Raw genomic sequence first — 21,337 nt, 5'->3', positions numbered from 1 at the left:
GTGTGACTGAGTGGAGGCGGGACTAATTTGCATATTCATAGATCCGCGTATAGTAAATGAGGCAAGGGTGTAGAGTTACATTCAAGAGATTTTAAGGCATGAGAAAATTATTTTCACAAGAAAAAACATTTAAATTTGTCATTTTGATGATCAAAGATAAGTTTTAAGGGATAAAATATTTGACCACAGGGGGACTTTAAATACTCTCAATAGCATTTTTTGGCAGAACAAATGCTTGAGCTTTTTAAGTTTAACATTTTTTTTCCTCTCTTTTGCACACTTTCCAATTATCATCGACGAGACATAGCCAGGTTTTATAGCACAGTAGTATTGTTGTGCTGAATAATTTTTCATCTGTCTGAACAAAAGGCTGTCAGTTAATTTGTGTCTGATTGGTGTTTCTTGCTCAGGGGCAGGAGGCTGTAGGTGGAGGCGACAGCACGAGCGAGGTGTCCGTCTCCTGCTCCTCCACAGACGACACGGCTAGCGTCGGCCATCCCAGCTCCTCAGCCGAGAGCTCTGAGGAGGTGCGGCACGGAGGAGAGGCAGAAGAGGAGGCCAAAGACAGGCTAACGGAGGTGCCGCTGCCTGCCTCTCTCTTCCGGTCCACCGTACGCTCACTCTCTCCATTACGCAGACACAGCTGGGGTCCTGGGAAGAACCAGGGAGGGGAAGAAGAAATGAACCAGCGCAGGTACGTGACGAGGTGTTGATGCTTATAGAAGCTTATTCTTAGGAACATTAATATTTTTCTGCTCTGTGAAAACTGATTCTCAGTACATCAATTAAAATACCATTTTTTAAAATTGTATATTTAAACGTCATAATAGTATTTGTTGTACTGGTTTTAATTTATAATGATGATAATAAATAAAAAAGATAATTCTTAATTTTTAAAAAATGACGATTTTTTTTTCTACAGTAGTGAAATTAGACATATAAAGTGTAGTGTGCTTAATTGTAATACTGTAATTGTAATGGTCCTAACAAAGGATATGCAGACAGACTACAACTCAAAAGTTTAGGGTCAGTGAGACTTTTTATCTTTTAATTTATTTATTTTTTATGTTTTTTTTTTTTAAGTCTTTTATGCTCACCAAGGCTGCATTTATTTGTTTAAAAATACAGGAAAAAAGCAGTAAAATTGTGAAATATTATTTTAGTTTAAAATAATTGTTTTCTATTTTAATATTTTTTTAAATGTTGAACTTTTAGTCTTCAATGTCACATAGTCATTTAGAAATCATTCTAATATGCTAATTTGGTGCTTAAGAATTATTTTCCCATAATATACATTTTGAAAATAGTTGGATAGCTTAATATTTTTGTGGAAATGTATACTTTTTTTGGGGGGATATTTTTGATAAATAGAAAATTCAAAAGAACAGCATTTATTTGAAATAGATAGCTTTTATCTTGTCATGTCTGATCAATTTAATGTGTTCTTGCTGAATATAAGTATTAATTTATTTTAACAAAAGTCCTTACCCTAAACGTTTGAATGGTAGAGTGTATGTATATGTGTGTATATGAGTAAAGTGTTACCAAGTCTTTTTAAATAAGGGGTTTGTATTCCATTTATAACTTTATAACTGCAACAGCAATATAGTAAAGGAATGAGATGGAAATTTACATCTTATCACACACGCCTGCCCAAAATGTATTTGGGTTTTCAGGTTTTGATGCACTGAATTCGCTCCCTCTCAGAACACACTGAATGCTAATGCATTAGCACCTAAAACACAACACACTAACACATGACATGCTCTGAGAATGACATCGCTCACACCCTCATGCCTTTGCATGCTTTTTCTCACCTCGCTCTTCCTTTTGTTATTCATTTGCATTCACTGTTTTTCGAGAAGTAATTCCATACTTTGCTAGTTTCACTTTTACCTTTCATAGACTCTTATTATACAGATCTTTGAAGTCATAATAGTTTAAATGTTTCGTATTTTCATGTCATCTCATCCCTCTCATCATCTTTCCACTTCCAGTTCTGTACGAAGTACCGGAGAGGAAAAGCCTGTGTTTTACAGAAGAAGGTATCCTATTTTCTTTTATATTCTTTATTTTAAGATGTTCATTAGTATCTGAAATCCATATGGAGTGCAACAGTGATTCCCATTTCCATGCATTGCACTGCATAAATCACATTAATGAGAATTTGGCAATGAAACCCAATTTTTTGTATATTTTTGCCAGAAGTAAAAAAAGCTATTCATTTTCTCCATACTTCCCCCTACAGTTAATGAACCCAGTATGTATGTATGTGTTTGTTTGTTTGTTTATTTGTTTAAATCATTTGTTTATTTTATAATTAATTTCTTATTTTTTTATAATTTATTTGTTTACAATTTATTTATTCATTTTTATGTATTAAATATAATTTATATTTTGTATATTTTATTTTCTGTTAAATATATTTTATATGTATATGTATTTTAGTTTATATTAAGTAGATTTTATATTATTAATTTCCATGCTAGTGTTGCATAAATTACAGTACTGGCAATGGCAATTAAACCCATATATTTTTTAAATATGTTTTTGCCCCCCACCCATTCCCCCCCAAAAAATAAGAAGCGTCTATGGAGAAAATTTTAATTAAAATTTTAAATTTTAAGAAGATTTTAACTTCTGGAACCCTACTGTTGCGATCTATATGAGTGTAATAATCAACCCAGTATCTTTCATCAAACTGTTTACTGAATAAATGCTCGTTTTTCCACTCTACTACTCCTCTATCTGGTTTGTGCCCACTGGCGCCCCCTATATTTTGGCCAGTCTGAGCTGGTGCCCCACTGAACCCTGTCGAGAGCTGGAAGAAATTAGAGCGCTCATCAGGTACTGCGAGTGTATGACTGCGTTGTGTGCAAGCTTCCTGTAAATCCAACCGAAGAGCCAACCCCTCCGACTAGCACAAAGAGCTTTTGCATCATCATTTGCATTACCTGTTTGTCAGAGCAAAGTGAAGCGTTTGTTTAGGCCCTTATTCTGTGCTGCTTCAGTCAGCCTCGGTAAAGCTTAGATAAATGATGGCTTTTAAAAGTTAGACGTGTTCCTGCAGAGATACTTAGGAGGTGCTGCTTTTTGCGGTGTACTTTTTGTTGTAGATTCTTTTGTTGTTTGTTACATGATGACTAACATTGTTGTTCTCGAAACTGGTCTGAATGTCAGGTAAGCGGATGTTTGTAACAAACCTGCTTCAGATTGTTGCACCGAAATGTAAAATAATATTTAATATGCCTGATTTGACATGACTACAATAGGTAACACCAATGAAAGTTATTTTTAAATAACAGATCAGTAAGAAATAATCATCATTTTCACTTTTGTACAGTGTAGTGTTTATTTTTTTTAACTATTCAGTTTTTATTTATTTTGAGGTTTCAAATAATTGTGATCTCGATACAATTCAGATTTCCACATTTGGAAATATTCTAGCCACCTGTATGTTCACATATATATTTAGCATCCCAAAACACTTCTCACTTTGGCTTGGTTTGCTATTGTGCTGTTCAGTGTGCTGATTTGAGCTTTTAGTTTGTCTATGGCATTGCTTCTAAGATCAGTCCTGGTGTCTCGTACTAACAGCAGCCATTCTGTTGGTGAAATTCACTATTTTCGTGTGCTAGACTGAAAAGAAATGGCTTAAAGGGTTAGTTCACCCAAAAATGAAAATTAGGCTATGTTTTATTCACCCCAGAGCCATCCTAGGTGTATATGACTTTCTTCTTTCAGATGAATCCAGTCGGAGTTATATTAAAAATTTTAATCTTTGTTTAGTCTTTGATCTTTCAAGCTGTTTAATGCCACTCAGCGGGTGTTGCATGCATCAGTCCAAAAGAAGTTAAATAAAAAGCGCCCATCCATTAAAAATGTATATGGACATGTATAAATATGGACATGTCTTAAACATAAATGTATAAGACAAAAAAACAATGTCTTTGCTACTGATCTTCGATGATCCAATTCATCCATACTAAGCAAAAATGACACTTTATGTGTATCATTTGTGTATCATTTTTGTTATTGCTGAATAATGTTGAACTTTCATTTCCTGCGTCATATTCATGCGATTTGTTTGAGCGGCGCCCTCCACTGTACAGACGTGAATTTACATTTCCTTCACCCTGAGGCGTATTCATTTCACTTTTGTTGTGAAAGGGCTTTTACATTTGTTTTTTTATATTAAAAACAAACAAGCAAGCCCTGCCCAGATTTGAAAAGTAACGCAAAAGTAACGTAACACATTACTTTCCATAAAAAGTAACTAAGTAACGTAATTAGTTACTTTTTCAGGGAGTAACGCAATATTGTAATGCATTACTTTTAAAAGTAACTTTCCCCAACACTGCAAAACAGTATGTACCGCACAGCTTTGCTTTCTTTTGTATCACTTTAAATAAGGTGACTCTCGAAGTCTTTCTTTCTTTCTTTCATTTGTTTTTTTACATTCTATAAATTTTTGTCATTTGTTATTTTTTATAATTTATTTGTATAATTTATTTTTAATTGTTATTATGTATTATTATATTATATTTTATATAATTATTTATTTTAAATTTTATTTATGCATTTATTTTTATAATTATTTTTTCTATTTTTTTTCTTTCTTAGCGTAACTTGGTTCTTTATGATGTGTTCTGTTGTAGTTATAGTTTGGAGGGTCTAGCAGCAGGGATTGAGGATGGCAAACGTTGGATACCGCAGTCCGGAGGTCCATCCACGGAGCAGCGAGGGGTTCAGAGGCAGGAAAGTGAGGAGAGGGGCTCACTGATGTCTCTCACAGAAGAAGGTCCTGAATCTGATTTGGGAGAATGCAGCAGTCCAGCTGTTCAGGTGAGACAAGATCTGTCTTCTCCAAATCAGGACATTTGGGTTAAAATACAGAAACCATTTGAAATGGTTACTTGAAGCCAACATGAAACGAACTGATAGTACTTCTATAACTTTATCACTGAGCATCTGAGTTTGTGATTTCAGAAATCAAGGAAGTATCATCAGTTCAGACACAGCGGTCCATCTGTGACTCTCCCCCTCACAAAATCAGTCTCTATGCTTTCCATCAGCCAACGGGACATAGATGGTAAGTAAAGCTGCTTTATTTCCATTTCTTTTCTCAGTTTCTGGCTTCTAGAGATTGCTTATATAACAGATTTTTTGCTAGAAACATCTTTTGCTGTCAGTATACCGGATTTTTCTAATTAATTCCTTGTTTCAGAGGTTGTACGCGAACAGGTGGTACCATTATAACATGATTTGTTTTCCTCATCTGGTTTGTGTTAGTTGTCCTCCACCCATTTCTCAGGCCCCTAAATCATCTGGTTTAATAAGTACTTGCTCTGACTTTTCCATCCCCAATGCGGCTGCCCAGTGATAGGAAGGATTCGGCGAAAGAGGCAGATCTCTTTTACCTTCAACCTCTCACCGATCCTCCCTAAATCTAAAACTGTCTTTGCTGTCACCTCTTCATCTAGTGATGAGGAGGACATCATAAGTAAGTTGCAGTAAGAACTGGATAATAGCATCTTCAGTATAGTAACCTCCAGCATCTCGTCCCTAGATGATGTCCTGTGATTCGCAGTAGATGTGGAGATAGATGAAATATGCTAGTCACCTTTGAAACCTGTCCCTCAAATAGAGCAATACATTTTCTGGATCAGTTTTCAACTCAGGAATAATTCACCCAAAAAAAAAAATTCAGTTTGAAAGCATAACTTTCAAAATATCTATTTGAAACTTGGTGTTTCATGTTATATAAAATTGAATAATGCACATTATTTTCAAATATATTTTTCCTCAGTTAATAAGTAAAAAAAAATGTCAGTCTGATCCTCCATATAATAAAAGAGCGCTATCATATGTAGTCATGTACCAAAAATATGCAATCGAAACAAATTTTCAGTTTTGACCAAAATAATTGAAGCTGAAATCATTGACCAAAACAGTGATGTTTAATTAGCATTTCTTTAATGATGCATTTTGATTGTATCGCCATCTATTTCATGTACACAACAACAAGTAAACATGTCAACAGTGTGAACGCACTTCACCATGACCAAAAATGAAGCTAGAGTAGCAATATGTACAATTTGTTCAGCTGAAATATAGAGAGCCAGCTTGTTGACAAAAAACTTAATTTATCACCTAATGAGAACATGACACCCTGAAAAACATTTTTAGTTCATTACCTAATTACACAAATTTAATTACCAACATTTTATTCTCGGTTTCAGTTTTCATGAAAACATTAATTTTGGTTTTGGTAAAAAAAAATTATTTGCTGACTATATGAAATTACTATAGGAATATTGTGTAACTTTGTACTTTTTAAAAATAGCTGTTCCAGATCAAGATATCCAGATCATGTCTTTTCATGGGGGCAAAAAATTACCTTTTTAAATTTTTCGAGAGACAAAGGAAAAGTATCAGTATATATCAATATTGTCCAAATATTGAGAGATACATTTAGCTATATCACCCAGCTCTAATGGCACTTGCTTTTGGAGTTTGAGAGCTACGGTTCACTAATTATTAAATTAAATTAAATTAAATTAAATTTAATTTAATTTAATTTAAGGAAGCTGAACTTTGTTACAGGAGAACTTGACAACAGTTAAGAGGATGTATGTGCACAACTGTCTGAATCACAATGAAAATGCCCTCAGTTTGAAATGACATTGTACCTTTTTAAATTTTTTACTATATCACACAAACGAGCAGGGTTGTTGTCAGCTGTGGATAATAGGGCTGCCAACTAAGGTCCTTTTGTGTGTCTGGGGTGCTCATCCTTTCAAATTTTGTCCTGTAAATTTGAGTAATGGCAAACAAGTACCTTGTTTTGGAACGTGACGACAGGTTGGTGCAGTAAATTACTTTGCAGAAATGCTATTAAAGAAAACGATGAGCAATTCAAGTTAATGGGTTTAAACTAAAGTAGCTACGATGGGCCATTACGGTGCTTGGCATATTTGAGCACTAATCTTAACAGCTGTCGCCTGTTGTAATATTTCTTATTCCTTTTCTGGCACAGGAAAAAGAAAAGGAAAAGAATCGGGAGAAAGAGCGAGAGGCCAAAGAGAGAGAGAAGAAATCAGTGAATGGACACGTGTTCAGCACGTCAAGCTTGCTGCATCCAGCTTTGTGCCAGCAATGCAACAAAACCCTCAACACTAAAGATACTGTCAGCTGCACAAGTAAGAAGACGTTCGTCATTGTACCACTGGTATTAACCCCATTTGAGTTATTTACTCCCTTATACTGGATTTCACATGAAAAGACATCGAGTATTCACAGAAACTGTAGTAGAATCGTTTATTACCTTTATTTGTACAGTGCTTTTTACAATACAGATTGTGTCAAAGCAATGATAAATGTGACCCTGGACCACAAAACCAGTCATAATTGCGGCATTGGTAAATTTATTCATCGCACAGACCAGGTTTTTCGTAGCACGTGCGACATATATGTCGCACTGTACAGCCCTGCATGTGTACATAAATCAGGCTCTATCACGGGGCGACGAGGCTGTTTGTTGTTGGCGATGCTAATTTGACTCCATCATTGTACTTGTAGGCATGACGTCATTCACCAGTACCACCAGTTCAATGGGATACAGGTTGGACACCCATGACTATTTTGGCTCATTTCATTTTGGCATTTCTGGAAACACTGGAAGCAGAGTAATGCATGTTTGAAAAAAGTACCACCAAAGTGAGCCGGACGTTCAGCTACTTGAAGAACAAAATGTACAAGAAAGCCAGAGTAAGTCAACTTTTGTAGTCAAGTTATTTCCTCTCTACCAAAAATGTAGATTAGATCATCTGTTTCATTCTTACTGATGACTGGGTGTAAATTATCACCCAGTCAGTCAACTGAAGACAGGAATTGACCATAGTACTAAAATGAATGAAGAAGTAAATGGTGTCAGGTTCTTTCTGAGCATTAGAGGAAATAAGACAGGAAGTGGAGGCATGGTAATGTTTCATTCTTTACTGTTAGCTCAGCATTTTACCCTTTTAAAGGGCCAGTACTTTATGCGACTTAAAACTGGTTTTGTGCTCCAGGGTCACAAATAGGAAAAATAGCAGAATCATGTATAGTATGTGCAGGACACATATGTAATACAAATTATGTTTTGCTAATTAGTATGAAAGTAGAATAGAAAAACATTTTTCTAAGTGAAGGGGGTTTTAAAGATGTCTGAACTATTGTGTCATGTATTTCAAAAGACTCATTGCTTAAAAATAGGAAGCAGTTCTGGTAACATCATTCACTTCCTCATGGAGCTGCTGAAGAGAAAATCTTATTCATTCAGGGAGAAGTCTTTGTTCTATTGTTTTAGTCATTTTCCCCCTCTTTGTTTGTTTCATATTTTAATCGCATATTCATATTTACGTGTATAAATGTCCTGTAAGTTCTTATTGAATTTATTTTAGCATCTGTCCATAGCCTTATAGACCAACCAATATATCTATATAAAAATAATAAATAATGCAATAAATAAAAAAATTATAATAATTGAAAATAAGAAAATAATATAATATACAGTAAAGGCAATTCTTTTAATATATTTTTATGACAAGTATAAATAATAAATAAGGAAAATATACTGTTTAGTTAATTCTGATCACATATAATTAGTTCTCTCATGGGGTTTGAAAGTGTTGTTCTGTTTATGAATACTGTATTTTCTCCAGGAAGCATCTGAAGACTTATGGTTAGATTCTTGCTCTTTAAGACAGAAGTGTGTTTCTAGAGCTTGCTGGCATGTTCGTGGGATTTAATTTGTGTGCTTGGTGGAGTTTCCTGACTGGAAGGAATTCCTAAGCCTAAGCCCAACTGTCTTTACCACTTTGACCATGAGCCAGAATAGCAAACACAAGGACTTCCAACTACAGCAAACCCTTGTGTTTGGTCATAGAGGTGAAATCTGCAAAGAGAAAAAGCTGTGTCTATGCATCTGCAATATAGCATCTTTATCAAAGTAGTGAATTGCAAATGAGTACTTTTCTATTAATATATTTTTATGACAAGTATAAATAATAAATAAGGAAAATATACTGTTTAGTTAATTCTGATCACATATAATTAGTTCTCTCATGGGGTTTGAAAGTGTTGTTCTGTTTATGAATACTGTATTTTCTCCAGGAAGCATCTGAAGACTTATGGTTAGATTCTTGCTCTTTAAGACAGAAGTGTGTTTCTAGAGCTTGCTGGCATGTTCGTGGGATTTAATTTGTGTGCTTGGTGGAGTTTCCTGACTGGAAGGAATTCCTAAGCCTAAGCCCAACTGTCTTTACCACTTTGACCATGAGCCAGAATAGCAAACACAAGGACTTCCAACTACAGCAAACCCTTGTGTTTGGTCATAGAGGTGAAATCTGCAAAGAGAAAAAGCTGTGTCTATGCATCTGCAATATAGCATCTTTATCAAAGTAGTGAATTGCAAATGAGTACTTTTCTATTTTCTATTGACGTGTTTTTATGCAGATTGCAATGTGAGAGTTCACAAGAGTTGTAGAGAAAACATCCCAGTTTGTCCCAAAAGCAGAATGAAGGTATGAATGAGTAGCAGAATGAGTTTTTTATTCTAAAATGTACCATATTCTTTCAGTTACGTGTCAAGAAAGGTGTTTGCATTGTCTTCTTCTTTTTTCTGTTTCATAAACAACAGTTTGCTGTACCAGAGTCCACCAATATGCCTACCGTCACTCTACGAACAAAATGTGGGTTTGTTGGTTTTGTTTCTCTTTGTATAGTCTTATTTTTTTTTTTATGTCAGCTGATCTTAATGTTGCATGTGAATTGTTATTTTTATTAAATTTTTTTGTGTAGCGTCCACAATGCGGGAACGGCCCTGGTCTGCTATCTTTTCTCCAGAGGAACATTCTGTGATTGTCCCGTCCAGACGACCCACCAGTATTATGCCCTTCCACAGCAGCAACCTCTCGAAAAGCATGTCCATCAACAATATTCCAATGTTAGTGCCTAAATACTTATACCAACATGTATTCTCCGGTTTTAACTGAGAATGTAGTTACTGAATATATTCGTAATCGTTAACTCAAACTACAACTATTAAAAATCGTTCTATTTGAAATAAATCTAGTTAAATATAGGTGAAATAAAAAAGTAATATGTATTTATGTTTTTAAGAAATGTTGTCTTGGCAACTAATTAAAATATTAAGTATAATGACTCAAACTTAACTAAAACTAAACTAAACTTAACTAAAATTACTCAAAATATAAAAAAAAAAAATGAAAATAATGAAAATATAAAACTAAAAATAAATGCTAATTCAGAATCTAAATAAATACTATAATAGTATATAATGATACTAAATTAACACTGCACAGAATATACTGTTTCCTGCCAACTATTTAGAAAAGATGCGTGTGAAACTGTACAGTATAATAAATTATCATTAACATGCTACATTACTTCGGTTTGGGGACCAATTCTGACTATTAACCAGTTGCTTAGTAGCATGCATATTACTAGCATATTGGCTGTTTATTAGTACATATAAAGCACATATTCTGCATGACCATATTCTACATCCCTAATCCTACCCAATACCTAAACTCAACAACTACCTTACTAACTATTAATAAGCAGTAACCAGGAGTTTGAGGCAAAAGTCATAGAGTTAATAGTTATTTAATAGTGAGAATTGGTCGCCAAACTGAAGTGTAACAGAACTGAAGTTTGGGTTGAAACTTCCTAACTTATTGGAGTTCAATCAATTAAGCCACTAAGTAGACATTATATTCCTAATAAAAAGATCAAGTCAAGCTTATTCCATTGTGGGATACGGAATGAAGCACAGTGTCCTTAATATTCTACACATTTGGACAAATATAATAGGTTATATAGGTGTTCAGTGCATATAGACAGTTTTCATGCAGTGCACAGCATGAGTGCTGCATTCTTAGCAGGAGTAGTGTGGTAGTATGCCATTCCCCAACATACAAATGAACAGAATCTTCAGTGAATCTGTCTTTAGGGCACTTGACCTTACTGGCCTTCTGTCCTAACCACACCACCTCATCCTCTTCCTGCAGGTTTGACGATGTGCCTCTGAGAGGCATGCGGTATCTGTCTCAATCCACAGACTCTCTCCACAAACCCAACAAGGTTACAGCGTCCAATGAGTCTCTAGATGAAGGTAAGCAGCCATATTTTTTTCCCAGTATAATACCAGATGCAATTTCTTGCTTTCAAGCTGAGATCTTTTAGGGGAGAGTGAACAAGTAATTAATTGTCAGAGCTGTGGCTTCATGGTTTGTGCGTGTGTGTGGTGCTCGTTTTGAATCTAGCCTGTGTTTTGTCCTTTTCTTTTCCACTCAGTTATTTCCTGTCATTCCTCACTTTCACTATTAATGAAATGGCTTTTTAAAGTTGTGTAAATGTTTCTTTTATTATTATTATTCACACAGGTTTTTCTAGTAATGTATGAATAAAAATTTCGTTGTCGCTATAGGAACTAGGGATGCCACAATTCTCGATATAATATTGAACCGTTCGGTACGACATCCACGATTCAATACGTGCTTGTGAATTGCGTATTTTTTCGGTTTTGCGTTTAAATAATTTCTGTGCGTTTTATTTCTTTTTTGTTTTATTTTGGCCGATCTCTGACTTGCACAAACTGCATTGTGATCATTTCCCAAAATGTAATTTGTTTGGAAATGTTACGAGGTCTGTAAACGACTGTTAACAGAGACCAGAGACGCTGAAGACGAACGCAAAGAGGAGAAAATACTGTAGCAGATTGAGCTACCTCACTGCTCATGATGCACGAAATATTGGAAGAAAATCCTAAATATTGAATTGGGTTTATATAAATGTATTTCTAAGTCTTCAGAAAAGTTTAAATTGTATTTTCTTTTCATCTCATCTCTATATAAGGCATATTAAAGTAGTGTTTATAAGCGCTGCGCTGCGCTGCTTTGTTAACAGCGACAACCAAGGAAACACTGTATAACTGCTGCTCCATAAGCGCCACTTGCGGTCAGAGAGTGAATTTGCATCTCATTCAGTCTGTCTCCGTTTTGTTTCGTTCAATTGTTTTATTTAGCATAGTTTCACAAAGCTAAAGTCAGACAATTCTGTTTTTGCTTCAGATTTTGAAATTATTCAATCTAATTTAAATCAAAATGTGCTCATGCTAAATGTGTGTAGCATCTTTGTTTGGATCGTGATTAAAATGCCATGGTCGCCTCTAGTTTTATTTTATAATTTTTACAGATGGCCTGTAACAGAGCTACTCCTATTTTCAGTCTTTCTTGAATCTTTCTTAAATAAATAAATAAATAAACAAAATCAATAAAAAAAAAAACATAAAAATAAAAAAATTGTCAATTGGAATTGGCCATGAAAAATTAAGATCAGTGCCTACTACCGTCTATTTATTGTATTTATATTATACAGTACACTACAAGTGGAATTTTATTAAAGAAAGTAAAATAAAGAAAGAGCATTGCAATAAAAAATTTTTTTTTTCTCTTTAACCTCTTACTGCTCCTGTCGCCTAAGCATAGAATAACAAAAAAACACTAAAAAAATCCAAACCGAACCAGAAACCGTGGTTAAAAAACCGAGATATTTATTGAACCATGGGCTAACTGTATTGTTGCATCCCTGATAGGAACTGTGATGGTTGACAGCCGGCTGATGGGAGAGTTTGAAGCAGATGTTAAGGAACTGGAGGCTGACTCCTGGAGCATTACTGTAGATAAGAAATATCTGAAGCAACTCAAGAAGGACGCCATTAAGAGACAAGACGTCATCTATGGTAGAATTGAATGCCTTTCCATTTCTTTGTTTATAAGCATTTGCTGTTCTGGGAGTTTTTATTCACTAAATCTGACAAAAAAAATTAATGCAAAATGCTAACCAGGGTTATTATAGTTAGCTAAAACCGCAAAAAATTAACTGAAATAAAATATAAAAAAGCTTAAGCTTATTTTATTTCAGCTAGTTGCCAATTTAAGCAACATTTATCATTTTCATTTAGTTTAACTTGATGATCGAAGATAAAAACAATAACCAATAAAAAACAACAAAATTACTCAAACTTAAATTTAAAGTAAAAACTTAAAGTTATTCAAAATAATAAACTATAATAGTATCTGATACTAAAATAGCACTGCTGCACTCCTTTTTTTTTTTGCATGTGAAAGTGTTCACCTCAGTGTTTAATCATCCAACTTTCATTTTGTCAGACAAACTCTATTTTAAAGGTTGCATCTAAATATAAAAGTTAAACAAAGTTAAATTGATTAGTTGAAAAGTCTGGCAAAATAATACAATTGAACTTCAATATTGTATAATATTACAATATTGACACTAACTGTAACTTCAGTATGATAGCTTGTTGAACTTTGATCCACAAGCATAAATCATAATTCTTTTGGACTTAATGAAACATTTCCATAAGTTTATTACCTAACGTCCTAAAGCTGGTTGCTAATACAGTGTAGTTGCTCTTAGTTCCTCTGATTAACAATAGGTAAAAAGTAACAAAAAACAAACTTCGGTTCATTTAAAGTAGATGTTTACAGTTGAAGATAATAGTTCAGAAGTAGTTGGCAACTTACACATGGGAATCTCTTTCTTTTCAAAGAGTCTATATCTCCATTCACTGGCCCAAAAGCAATAAGCATGCTAACTGCTGCTCTTCCAGATGTCTGGATCTAAACATCCTGTTCCTTTATCAATCCAGAGCTGATCCAGACGGAGATGCATCACCTGCGGACGTTACGGATCATGTCTGATGTGTACTGTAAGGGCGTGCTGACAGATCTGCAGCTGGAGGTCCAGATGGTGGAGAAGATGTTCCCCATGCTGGACGAGCTCCTGGAACTCCATTCGTTCTTCTTCAACGCTCTGCTGGAGAGGAAGAAAGAAGCCAAGCTGGAAGGAACGGACGGATTCATAATCAACAGGATAGGAGATGTGCTGCTCAGCCAGGTGAGGATGTTTGATTTTATATATATATATATATATATATATATATATATAAATGCATCTGTTCAGCCTGGTGAGGACCTTTGATTATATATATTAATACGTTTCTGTGTTTCAATTTAAGGACTTTGTTTATTTGTGTACTTGTGTACAGTATACTGTGTTGGGTTGCCACTTAAATGTAAAACTTGGATTCTGTAGCAAAACCAGTTTTGAAGCACCTCACTATACTATTTTAGATGATATACTGTTCTGTATGACACTGTTATACTATCCTATATTGCTATATATATTATATATAGTAAACAATATAGAAAATTTAAATGTCTAAAATTTTATATTTAAGTTTACTTTTTTTTATATTTAAGTTACTTGCTGCCTTAAAAGTAAAAATGGTCCAATATTTATATCCCGCAGTGATATGTTCATTGCACTTCAGTTTGCTTACTAATGGAGTTGAAACTCTGAAAACTCATACAACTTAGTAGAAATTGCAGACGTTATTATGGCAAGTTTAATGTATGAAAACGAAAAATATTTATTTATTATTTTACAGCGTTTCTCAGTTCCTTATTAAATTCCTTATTAAAAATTTATTACATCCTAAAAATGTAATGTAAAAATAATAAATAGTTCATGCATAATAAAAATATTTATTATAAAATACAAATATTTTTATTTTTTTAACAGATTCAATATTTTATCTGCTTACCATCATGACCATTAACCAACATCAAAGAACTGGGAATGTGCAAATGTGTCGTTAAATTATTAAAATGTTAACTTAAAATCTGAGAGGATACTTCGAGTAAATATTTTAGATCAAAGGGGTTTGGCTGAAAAAAAAAAAACTTTGGGAATCGCTGCTCTATTACATTACTCCTTTGTGAGTAGTAATGTTGCATTGCATTGCATTAAATGATAACTTATTAGCATATAAAGGCGTCTTGGTGATTATGACGTGCAGATGTCAACTTGACTTAGACAGCAGATTCCTTGTTCATATCCTAGCTCCTGTATTGATATATGCCACATGATGTGCTTCAGTTCTCAGACTCCAATGCAGAAAGCATGAAGAAAATCTATGGCAAATTTTGCAATCGACACAGTGAAGCAGTGAACTTCTACAAGGAGCTGCATTCCAGAGACAGACGCTTCCAGGCATTCATCAGAGTAAATGCTGCACTTTATTATGTTGCTCGTTCTTCCCATTAAATGCACAGAGATACCTAACAGTCCTCAATGTGCTCTTGTTTCCAGAAAAAAATGAGCAGCAGTGTTGTCCGGCGTTTGGGCATCCCAGAGTGCATACTACTGGTGACTCAGAGGATAACGAAGTACCCGGTGCTTTTACAGCGAATCCTGCTGCACACCAAAGGTGAGATTTACTCTGATTGGTTTCAGTCATGAGCTGTCAGGGGTTCTAGCATTTTCTGGTCTGGTATGAAGGCGACCACAAAGCAATTTAGTCTTAAATCTTTTTTTTTTTTAAGAAGTCAATCAGTCAATTCTTAGCAGTAGTGTTTGGGCTAAATTGTTATTCTAGCAGAAAATGCATATTTTGTGGGAGCTCTAATTCACTTTGTGACCCATGTGATCCAGTCCCATTCACCCCTCATTCCCAATAGTTGTTCAATAAATAAACCAAAAAAAAAAAAAGTTTACACTACCATTCAAAAGTTTGGGGTAGGTTAGATTTTTTTTTTTTTAAATGAAATTATTTTATTCAGCAATGATGCATTAAATTGATCAAAAGTGACCGTAAAGACATTTATAATCTTACAAAAGATTTCAGAATCAAATAAATGCTATTATTTTGAGCGTTCTGTTAAACAAAGAAACTGTTTTCAACATTGATAATAATCGAAAATGTTTCTCGAGCACTAAATCAGCATATTAGAAAGATTTCTGAAGGATCGTGTGACACTGAAGACTGGAGTAATGATGCTGAAAATTCAGCTTTGCTTCACAGGAATAAATTACATTTTAAAATAAATATTTATAATCACATTTAAAAATAAATTATAAGAGCGGGTAAAACCACTCATGTAAAAATTTTTATTTTATTTTTATTATTTAATTTTTACTACCAAGTCATAAGAATAAATTACAAATTTCCATCAAAGGTATATACAAAACATTGCTCACGTCTACAGAAATATTTTTTGCTTATTTATTTGTTCTTCTAAATATAAAACTGTAATATTTTAATATTAAAATAGAAAACAATTATTTAAAATTGTAATAATCATTCACAATAGTGTCAATTTTTAAAAAGAAAATGCAAAATTTTTTTTGCAGGTACTGTATTTGATAGATTGGGTCATCACTGGCCACTTTCGAAGGTCTCGTCAGTGTTTAAATAGCGCTCCAATATTTCACTCTCAGTAAACATGGATGGGCCCTCTTCTGCACACATGAGACGCAGCATGTAAACATTCCACATTTACCGCAAATCACTTCCAACTGTTGCACAGCCAGTCTGAAAGGCTTTTTGGTCACGTTCCCAACAAAGAGATTTTAAAGTGAATTAGAGTGTCAAGTATAACAAATATCCTTTCAGGGGCAATTTAAGAAGGAGCTTATAGCTCTCAAGAGGATTTGATTCTGCCACTCTAATACTATAATGAAACAAAATGGACTGGTTTATTGTTTATAGGAATTTATTACAACTGAATTTCGTATAAACCTGTGTGTGTGCTTGTGCAGAGAACGAGAAGGATTTTGAGGACTTGACGCAGGCACTACAGCTGGTGAAAGATATCATTGCTTCAGTGGACAGTAAAGTGAATGAGCATGAGAAGAAGAAAAGGTTGAAAGACATTTACGGCCGTACGGACAGCAAGTCCATCACGCGCATGAAGAGCGGCCAGATGTTCGCCCGAGAGGATCTGCTGCGCAGTCGCAGGCTTCTCCATGACGGTCCTCTCCAGCTGAAAAACGCTGCCGGACGACTGAAGGGTAAAACTCTCTACTCTTCTTACCGTAAATCTTGATAGATCTTATTTCTTCAGCAGTGGATAGAAGAGAAAACTGTCCACCTCTTACAACTTTTATAAATGGGTGATTCTTCCATTTCTAAAAAAATTAAATGTCTTAAAGATCCCATGTGCTGAAATCAGCCTCCAAGTGAGGTTTTTGAGAGTGAGTGTCAGTAATGATGTGTGATTGTAATGAAATTTTTCACTTTTTGAAGGAAAAGGTGAATAAACCATTTAGCTAGCAGTCAGTAATTAAAGCAACAGAAAGTTAATACTGAATTATAATTTTAATCACAGAGGACAAAGTCACCAATGTTAATTATTTTATTATATTTTACTTTACGTTACTTTAATTTACTTCAATTTTTTATTTTATTTTAGGGTTAGGGTTCATTTTTATTTTATTTCCACTAAGTTATAAGATTAAATATTCGGCCCGAATCAGTTTTCTAAAGTGTTTTTGAAAAATCACATACCCTGCCTTTAAAGGTACATACAAAATATTGCATTTTTCCACGTATATAGTATTACATTATTAGTTGTTCTTCTAAATATAAAAATGTAATGTTTTGGAATGTAATGTTTACTGTTTTTTTTTAATCTTTAGATGTCCATGCACTTCTTCTTTCGGATGTCTTTGTGTTCCTCCAAGAAAAAGACCAGAAATATGTTTTTGCGTCTCTGGTGAGTGATTGGATTTCAGTGCTATCTTTTTTTATGAGATATCAGTTTAAAGTTACGTTTTTTTTATGTGTCATACTGACAATGTATTTAAAAATGTATTAGTATATATTGAAATTATGTTGAAATTTACCTGACCTAAGATTAATAAATGTTGTGGAAGTACTGTTCATTCTTAGTTAACTAATGTTATCAAATGATACCTTATTATAAAGTGCTAAGATTTTTTTAAATAATGCCCTTCTATTATGATTCTTCATGGCATTCTTCGTTCATGATGTTTTTACAAAAAAAAAAAACCCCAGAAATTTCTCACTCTATGATACAGTCAGAACAAAAGTATCATCCACTGTTATTTTTGATTATTAACTTCCTAAATGGACCTAAGCTTTGGCAATGAATACATATCTAATCTGACTTAATTTCTGAAGAAATAGTGTAATGGAAAATTTATCATGGGAATATAACAGGAAAAGCTGGCCTCCTCATCAAGGCACACGATTAGATTAAATTAGATATCCATAACACAAATGCTACATTAAGTTAAATACTTGGGTTTAGAGACTTTTTCAAGTTAGCAAACACAACGGATGACTGAATACACTGACACATTTTACACTAGAGTGTTGATGTTCAGTTCAGTCAGCTGATTTTTTGATCTCCTCCTCTGTTTCCTCTCTTCCTCTCTTCCTCTCTCTGCATATTCTTTGGCCTTCACTCCGCCCTCCTCATTCTGTGCATCACGCTTCCTCTTCTCATCAACAGGACCAGCGAGCCACTGTTATCTCCCTGCAGAAGCTGATCGTGCGAGAGGTGGCCCACGAGGAGCGCGGCCTCTTCCTCATCACCGCCGGCATCGCAAACCCCGAAATGGTGGAGGTTCACGCCAGTTCCCGAGAGGAACGCAACACCTGGATGCAGCTCATTCAGGACGCCATGCACTCAATGTGAGTACCAGATATTCACTATCTATAATGTAAGCTTAAAAACAAGATTGAGAAGCAAAATTGCATGAAATAGTCAGAGACTTTTTTTTTTGCTCTAATGCAATTTTTTTTCTTGTGCCAAGCATTAATCTAACAATTCATTAGCAAACTTTTTTCTCATTTAAAGCATGAACCTCGTTAAATTAAGATATATTCTGTGAAACAGTTGTCTTAATATAGTCTTATTAGGTTATTTTTTCTTCTTCAGTCATCTTGATCATCGTGATTTATGGATATTTAGATATTTTACCAAAAGACAAAAAAATAATACTGATTTAAAAAATATTTTTTGCTTTGGTGATAGTTTTAAAATAAATTCTCTTAAAACAGTAGAGATTAAAAAATGATAAAAAATTTTTAATGACTAATTTTGAATATTTAATTTTTAAATTAAAAAATGTAAAATTGCAAGGGTAGTTGGATAGTATTGTTCAGAAAAGACCAGGAAATGTATAAATTGAAATGTTTTTTTTTTGCCTCGTGTGTTCACAGAGAAAAGGATGATGATGAGGGGATCCCCAGTGAAACAGAGGAAGACAGGAAGCTACTCGAAACAAAAACAAAAGAAATGAGAGGTGAGCAGCTTTCTCTCTGCTACTTTAGCTCTTTGCCCATTTTTCATAGTTTATGTATTTTTTTTCCCAAATTATTCCAATTAAAGTAATATATATTTCTTATATATGGAATAAATAAATAATCACAATTGTTTTGGTTTAGTGTATATATATATATATACACACACACACACACTACTAAACACATTTTGATAACTTATTTTAATGTTTGTTATTTTTTATTTTACTAGCATTAAAGCCACATTAAATAGTAACTCAGGAGTTTGAGTCTGATTTGTAAGCCTTTTGACCATTTCATTAACATTAGCCGCTTCAGAAGAGTCATTTGCTTATGAATCACTTTGTACTGTTTGTTGCATGCGGTCAGCAAGGACAATGCAAGATCATTTGTTTTATCAATTTTTAATCTTTCTATATATAATATACGTATATAATATATATATATATAATCTTATAATCTTTCTTTCTGTATATTGGTTATAAAAATGCTGATGCTTAAGACCCTAATTATTATAAATGTGCAAATAACAAGACCTCCTGTGTGTCTTAGACATGCTCCAGAGGAAGGATGAACAGATCGTTTCACTCCTGTTCTGTAGTTACATTGTGTACTAAGACCGACGGAAAATGAAAAGTAAAAATATAAAAAATGAAAAAATAGTCCCCAGCACTATCCCATGCTCCAGAGGAAGGATGAACAGATCGTTTCACTCCTGCTGGAGAAGATGAAGCTTTTCCGTGAAATGTGCGGTTCGTCCGACGACACGGCTTTGGCGGTCAAAATGCTCTTCAGGGCCAACAACAAGGACGTCCCCAAGGGGGAACCCATCATGATGGACGCTCTCAGAGAGGGTAAGAAATGCCACCAGCGTCTTCAGCTGCTCCCCACCTGTTGTCTGAAAGCTGATGTGTTATTTATGAGTTATTTGTGTCTGTTGGCAGCTGTGGCAACATCTCATTTCCAGTTCTAATGTTCTTCCAGGACTAGTAACTCACTTAATGTAATGCGGTTAGTGACGTGCGTGTTTGGAAAATGAGCCTATTTTAAAAAATAGTGGAGTGTTCCTTTAATCTACTCATCATAATAACTTTAATTCTTCAGATCAGGCAGTGTAGCTGATGGTTGCAAACCAATTTTATATAATACAAGTTACAAAATGACTAAAACATTTTTTTTCTATTTTTCATTCAGAAAACTTCATAAATCTGTATATGAAGCACAGTTACTGATTCGATCCTGCTCACAGTCATTGTGTTTGTGTGTCTGTAGATGGCGACAAAGAGGAAGCTGAAGATCTTCGGAGGACAGAATCTGACAGTGTACTGAAGAAGGTAGGAAGCCTGTGCTCCTTCTAAGTCTAATGGCGCTTTTCCACTGCATGGTACGGCACAGTACGGCTCGGTACAGTTCACGGAAGTACAGACGTTCCTCTCGTTGATAGCAGAGGAGCGGATCCAGCGAGAGCTTGATGGGGCGACGCGGAATGAAAACATTTTTCAGGAGTCACGGCAATAGAGGCGGCGCAACTTTAACGACATGTGAATAATCCCGCCCACTCTAAAGCGGTACTGAACTGCAGTGGAAACGCAAACCGAGCCGAACCGTGCCGTACCGTTCTGAGCCGTGCCGAGCCAAGACGTACCACGCAGTGGAAAAGCGCCATAATATAAGAAATTAGCTTTGGTCCAACATTATATTACCCAGTCAGTATCTGAACTCATGTTCATAATTCTGAATGTATAAATATAAATCCTGAATTTTTAGTTAAAAATCTCAGTTGTTTCAGTAGAATTCAAATATACAGATGTCAATTGAGATGTCTTGATTATATCATTGTAAATCTAAATATTTAAAAATGTAAACTAGAATGTATAACTTCTAATATATTAATAAATCAATATATATATATATATGTACACTACCGGTCAAAAGTTTGGGATCAGAACGATTTTTTATGTTTTTTACAGGAGTTTCTTATGCTCATCAAGGCTGCATTTATTTGGTCAAAAATACAGGAAAAAATGTAATAATGTGAACTATTATTATGATGTAAAATAACGTTTTTCTATTTTAATATACATTAAAATATTGTTTATTCCCGTGATGCAAAGCTGAATTTTCAGCATCATT

General features: G+C 34.4%; 1 protein-coding gene across 1 annotated transcript in view; it reads left to right on the top strand.

Moving 5' to 3' along the window:
* LOC107733932 (A-kinase anchor protein 13-like) overlaps positions 1-21,337 on the top strand; it is a 72,749-nt gene that overhangs the window by 44,953 nt on the left and 6,459 nt on the right. Inside the window, exons 11-32 of the mRNA XM_016545784.1 lie at positions 411-694; positions 1,998-2,045; positions 2,788-2,847; positions 4,659-4,845; positions 4,990-5,092; positions 5,381-5,503; positions 6,243-6,271; positions 7,040-7,202; positions 9,499-9,566; positions 9,683-9,734; positions 9,844-9,988; positions 11,076-11,179; positions 12,662-12,808; positions 13,739-13,986; positions 15,031-15,156; positions 15,244-15,361; positions 16,693-16,944; positions 17,572-17,648; positions 18,411-18,592; positions 19,124-19,206; positions 19,882-20,058; positions 20,477-20,538. Of these exons, the coding sequence (XP_016401270.1) occupies positions 411-694; positions 1,998-2,045; positions 2,788-2,847; positions 4,659-4,845; positions 4,990-5,092; positions 5,381-5,503; positions 6,243-6,271; positions 7,040-7,202; positions 9,499-9,566; positions 9,683-9,734; positions 9,844-9,988; positions 11,076-11,179; positions 12,662-12,808; positions 13,739-13,986; positions 15,031-15,156; positions 15,244-15,361; positions 16,693-16,944; positions 17,572-17,648; positions 18,411-18,592; positions 19,124-19,206; positions 19,882-20,058; positions 20,477-20,538 (2,838 nt within the window). The remainder of the gene's footprint in view (positions 1-410; positions 695-1,997; positions 2,046-2,787; positions 2,848-4,658; positions 4,846-4,989; positions 5,093-5,380; positions 5,504-6,242; positions 6,272-7,039; positions 7,203-9,498; positions 9,567-9,682; positions 9,735-9,843; positions 9,989-11,075; positions 11,180-12,661; positions 12,809-13,738; positions 13,987-15,030; positions 15,157-15,243; positions 15,362-16,692; positions 16,945-17,571; positions 17,649-18,410; positions 18,593-19,123; positions 19,207-19,881; positions 20,059-20,476; positions 20,539-21,337) is intronic.

This window comes from Sinocyclocheilus rhinocerous, unplaced genomic scaffold (assembly GCF_001515625.1).
Source record: "Sinocyclocheilus rhinocerous isolate Xijiao unplaced genomic scaffold, SAMN03320098_v1.1 scaffold760, whole genome shotgun sequence".
Lineage (NCBI taxonomy): Eukaryota > Metazoa > Chordata > Actinopteri > Cypriniformes > Cyprinidae > Sinocyclocheilus > Sinocyclocheilus rhinocerous.
This window is presented reverse-complemented; position numbering and strand designations above follow the sequence as displayed.